This window comes from Triticum dicoccoides, chromosome 2B (assembly GCF_002162155.2).
Source record: "Triticum dicoccoides isolate Atlit2015 ecotype Zavitan chromosome 2B, WEW_v2.0, whole genome shotgun sequence".
Lineage (NCBI taxonomy): Eukaryota > Viridiplantae > Streptophyta > Magnoliopsida > Poales > Poaceae > Triticum > Triticum dicoccoides.
Window position 1 is genome coordinate 778,759,526 of NC_041383.1, and position 5,760 is coordinate 778,765,285.

A 5,760-nucleotide genomic window follows, 5' to 3' on the forward strand; every position below is an offset into this window, starting at 1 on the left:
AAGAAAAGGAACATGCCTTGGTCTCATTATAAAGGGGGAGAATACCAAGAGCCGTCCCCGTGACCGTTTGGAACTCGCCTTCGATGTGGGGGGGGGGGCGTGGCAACGGGCGCGGTTGGGTTACCCACGTCCGTATTGATGAGAATCCCGGAATAAGGGGACACGATCTCTGTCTCGACAAGACGTGCCAAGGAAACCGCTTCGCTAAACGCGCTGAGGTGGTATAATAAAAACGATTCGAGTAAAGGCTTGGTTGTGGTGTGACGTCACGCCACAAAATACGTCAGCAGATTGAACTTGTGCAAATATTATTCTCTCTACGGTGGTATGTGGAATTTATTTTACAGAGCCGGACACTATCCTGGTGTTCACAATCTTCTACAAATTATTCGGAGGAGGAACCCGCCTTGCAATGCCGAAGACAATATGCGCGCCGGACTCGTCGTCATTGAAGCCTGGTTCAGGGGCTACTGAGGGAGTCCTGGACTAGGGGGTGTCCGGATAGCCGAACTATCATCATCGGCCGGACTCCAAGACTATGAAGATACAAGATTGAAGACTTCGTCCCGTGTCCGGATGGGACTTTCCTTGGCGTGGAAGGCAAGCTTGGCGATACGGATATGTAGATCTTCTACCATTGTAACCGACTCTGTGTAACCCTAGCCCTCTCCGGTGTCTATATAAACCGGAGGGTTTTAGTCCGTAGGACACAACAACAATCATACCATAGGCTAGCTTCTAGGGTTTAGCCTCCTTGATCTCGTGGTAGATCCACTCTTGTACTACCCATATCATCAATATCAATCAAGCAGGAGTAGGGTTTTACCTCCATCGAGAGGGCCCGAACCTGGGTAAAAACATCGTGTCCCTTGTCTCCTGTTACCATCCGCCTAGATGCACAGTTCGGGACCCCCTACCCGAGATCCGCCGGTTTTGACACCGATAGTATGCAAAGTTATTCCTCTGGTATGCTTTATTGTGGCCATACGGCCTTTTATGTTTCATTCCTTTTGTATTTCTGTCAACAAAAAATGTAGAGCCACACCTTTATTGTCATGGTGATGTTGGATGGCATGGCAGTTGTCCAGTTCTATTATTTAAGAAGTCGATGTGTGCATATCAATCAAAGTGATAATCACAGTAGACTAAAAATCTTAGAAGTAGAGTTTAAAAGAAAATTCAGAAGCATTGGAGGCTCATGCTTCTACTGTCGTGTTTTATGCTCCAGTTAGGAGTGGTGTTTCTAAAATAGAGATTATTGATTTTCACATATATAACCTGTGTTCATAGTAGCATTCCTGTCTCATTCTTTCTTTTCCATTTTCTTCTCCCTCTAAATTGTAGAGCTCCTATTCAGATTAGTAATCTTTTCAACTCTTTTTATAACTTCGCAGGTTTCAGAAATAAGATGTTTGCTTTATTGAACTAAGTTGTTCTCTTTCTGAGAGAGTATTGCGCTAAGATGTTTTATATCCTTATTATAGGGATACAAGCTCCGTGAACCATTCATGTAGTTACCGATTTTAGACAGATTTTGTTTTAGTTATGAAGGTTTAGAGGGATATATGAATGATCTGGAGTTTCAGTTATCATTTGAGCTACTTCCCCATTCGTATTCTTAACATTAATCCGTCCTATTAGTATTAATTAATTATGATGCTGCCATGTTCATTTCTGCCCTTGGAGGGAGATGAACATATGGTGCTGCCAGCGCAGCACTTAAGGGCATGGAGGCTGTCAAGGCGAAAGAGGCATGTTCTCAGCCACCAAATTACGATGTTGAGCAGTGCGCTCAACTTTGATTTCTAATTAACGTGACGATCTCCACCAATATTTATGTCAAAAAGGAAATTAGTTGGAATTGGTTTACTGTCCTGCTGAGATTAAATATCCACATTGTGTCCAGGTTGATTCCTATTTTTCTTTATTTCTTTTTCATTTTCATCTAATCTTTACTGACCAATTTTTTATACTCATGTCGCTAATTATTTTTCTGCTTGTTCAATACCTGAAGCACATCGAGATTAGCATTGACGATTTGTGCATTGTAATTTGTAACCTGATAGCTATATATATAAAAGTTACATTGCTGATTCAGTTTTGTTTTTTCACTCAGACATACAGTGGTTAGTGTTGTTAATCCATACATAGTCATTTTTTGTAGGTTGATATTATCGTACCTTTCATTCAATATGTTGTGCAAAGTTACACGCATATTTTTCTTCCTTTAGGCCGTAAACCCATGTTGATTTCTGGACCCATATTTTAATGGTTCTCTTGCAGGACTGAAGATCTATTTTTTGTCATGTGTACGAGTTTTCTATTATTTCCTCAGTGTGAATAGGACTGAAGAACATGGACGTAGCCCTTTAGGTAATTTAACTTTTTTTGAGCTGCAAACCGTAGAACAATAGTTCTATGGTATATTTTCATTAAAAAAATAGTATGTTACAAAGGGAAAGGAGAAAACAGAAGCAAAAGAAAAAATATCCAGTTTCAGTTTTGGGCAACATGAGAATCATTTCAAAATTATCTGACAACCACTGCTATAACAAGGTGGAATGCTTGTCTTTGATCTTGTGTTGAAGTAGTTGAAGATCCTTCTTTAATTCAAGCCTCCAATTTGAGACTGTCGGCTGGATGTTTCTGAAGCCTCCAATAAAAGTCGCAGTTTTTGTTGAAACATTTAATAGGTGCTTCAAGAATGTATGTGAGCTTGATATTGTATTTAACTTCAACCACATATATGTTAATATATACAGTTCTAAAATGCTTTTATTAACCAATTACTTCTGCAGCTTTTTCTTAAGGACTGTACTCATTTAGGGGAAACTTTAATTAGGACTTCCGAATCTTTTGTACCTGCCAAGACTTATTATTTAACTCATGTGTATATTATGATTGTGTCATCATGTCTATGTATGACAAAGAAACCAATTTTTATATGTATCTGAATGCATTTTATGTAAATATTTTTTTTCCCATTTATGAAAGCTTTCAGCACTTCAAAATCAGTAGTATTCCCAACTCATTATCATATCTGATGGACCAAAACGCTGGGGACGGCACCCTCGTGCCAAGGCGCGATACTGATCTAGTGATGTAACCAAACACGTCGCAAACAACCGTGCCAGCTTCCCCGTCTCCGTACAAACTCACCGTACCATGCCACCTTTATAAATAACCGCAAGGCTTTCTCCAGATTGCCAGCCCCACCCTCAGCACATTTCTCCTCCACGCCCCTCACATTGTCCCCATTACCACTTTGGTCCTTCCCGCAGCAGCGTAATGAGCCAAGGTTCTCCCGCCGCGATGGGGTCCGGTTCAGGGACAGCAGAACCGGCCCATGGGCAGCGCGGGGACTCCTCCAACGCCGCCGCCTCCGCCACCTCCGCCTCCGCCTCCTCGCCGCCACCTCTCCCCCCTGCAGCGCCCCTCCAGCGGCCCCAAGAAGAGCGGGACCGCGAGCAGGCCGGAGGCTCGAGCTCCGCTGCGGCGGGGCTCGACCGGAAGGGCAAGAATCTCCCATCCGCACCCGCAGTTCCTTCTTCGGAGTCTTCATCTTCGAGCTCCGGTGGCAGCAGCCCCGAGGACGCCGACGCCGCGGCCTCCGGAGCCCGGCCGTTCGACAGCACGGCGGTGTTCCAGCAGCTGCTACGGGAGCAGACGGCCATCAAGGAGGCGGGTGGGTCGTTGGCCGAGGGGACGAGCAAGAAGAAGAAGCCGGAGGCGCAGGTGATGGCGTGCTTGGTTTGTTGCGACATTCTGTTGCTGTTTCTTGGAGTTCTTGGGAGTCTTTGGATTGCGTTCTTGAGCGTTTCTTGGTTTCTGTCGAGCAGGTGACATCGTCGCACGCCATAGCGGAGCTCTGGCACAATCTTATAAAGGTATTATAGCCTAAATCTTGGACTTCATTTCTGTTCGGGATGTAGAATTGTGATCCCTATGTTTGTTGAAATCCTTGGGGATGATCCAGTCCAGAATAAATAGGAGCAGTATCTTGGGCAAATGTTGGGGACAGTTTGACTTGCTGTAATAGAAGCAGAGTCTTGAACAAATCGTTGTGCTAATTAATTGATTATCCTATTTACCGTGATAGCATATATGATTGCGACTGTAAAATGTAGGGAAATAAATATGAGGATCATGTCTTGTCAGTGGTTCCTGTGATATTTTTGGCAAGAAATCTCGCTGCCGCATCAAATGTATCAGTTTTCAGTGTATAGGAGGAATCTTGGGCAAATGTTGGAGTAGGTTGGTATTTTAGTCGGCCAGCAGTACACATTCATTGTTGGTCGTGGTTCTTCTCTCAGTATGGCATCATATTTTGAAGCAATTGGCTATCTTGTTGAAATTGTTGTCTGTAAATTGTGGGGAAATCATGAGGTCGTGTCCTGATTACTGCAGCCTTTTAGTAACAGAGCCTGAAGTCAAATGTATGAACTTCCTCTGTCAAAAGATTTGTTATCAGAAAATTAATCTAGACACTAGTATTTATGAAGTGGAAGCACTTTAACATGGGAATTTCGTCTGTGCTTTTGCAATATGCTGAGGAGCGCTAAAATTCATTCTTTTATTGTTATTAGGCCCAGGCAGAGGCACCCACTGAAGGTTCTGCCCATCAGGAGCAGAGGGAGAAGAATACTCAGCAGCAGGCTTCACCTCAACTTCCAGAGGTAATGTTATTGAAGTTGCCTTTGTGTTTTTACAATATGTTATGGTGTCAACACATAAAAATTCCTACACAGAATAGCTATGTAGTTGAATCTTTGAGTTAATTTTCTTACTAGTTTCTAACATGCCATTGTTCTAGGTTATTGTTTCATTTTGTTGTCAATTAGCACTCTTTATATGAAGAAATGATTTATTTCCATCTTAGCTTTGCTTGCAAGTGTTATGTGGAACAATGTCTTGATGTGTTAATCTTTAGTTAACTCATCTTTCTGAAGTGGTAACTCTAACATGTTGAAATTTCCTCCATCCTTTTGGAATATGTTCAGGAGCACGCAGGGTGCAAGAAGAGGGATGATTGTGACAAGATCGAAGCAGACCGCAGTGTACCTACAGACCTCAGTGCTGATTCGAGTAGGTTTTGGCAATCCGAGTCCGAAAACGCCACTGGTATCGCCCGGATTCCTTCTTCATTGGATCCTTGTCGGTTCAGACTCTGAATCGAACTGGTAGATGCAGCAGCTCCGAGTGTTGGGTCCTCTCTCTCTCTTCTCTTCTACAAGCGGGCTCCGATTCGGAAAGATGGAAGAGGACAAGTACCCACGGAACGCCGGCAGCTTGATGACCGGTTCGGCCACCAACGGCGGCGAGCTGGGGCTTCGCGCAGCCGCCGTCGTCCAGCGCCGGCAGCAGCCGTAACAGAGAGGCCGGCGGTGGGCGTGGGATTATGTGGTGTGGAGCGGTGGGCAAGGCTAGGGCGGGTAGCAGTGGAGATAGATCGGCGGGTGGGGATTCGTCGGCGGCAGTTCCTTGCCGGGCGGCGGCGGCTGGTAGTACTGGTTACAGTGGGGAGCGGCTCGGGTCACATACCTAAGCAGTTTGTCGCGCAAAAATGTTAGACATACAAAAACTTACACGCTTCTTTTATCTAACAACCAATCACAAACCTCTCCTCCCGATTTTTAGAGGATGAGCCGCCCCGCTCACCTATTGACCAATCAAGGTTAACCATTTTATAAAAGGCTGTAAATCGTTTGTACGTGTAGCATTGCCGGTCTGTCGCGTCCAGCCAGCTCGCCTAGTAAATTC

General features: G+C 44.5%; 1 protein-coding gene across 1 annotated transcript; it reads left to right on the plus strand.

The window, feature by feature from the left end:
• Positions 1-3,312: 3,312 nt before the first annotated feature.
• LOC119361392 (trinucleotide repeat-containing gene 18 protein-like) lies at positions 3,313-5,263 on the plus strand. Its single transcript, XM_037626621.1, has 4 exons — positions 3,313-3,735; positions 3,840-3,887; positions 4,587-4,676; positions 5,001-5,263. Exons 1-4 carry the CDS (start codon positions 3,313-3,315, stop codon positions 5,169-5,171), a joined length of 732 nt encoding a protein of 243 aa, XP_037482518.1. The 3' UTR covers positions 5,172-5,263.
• Positions 5,264-5,760: the final 497 nt, after the last annotated feature.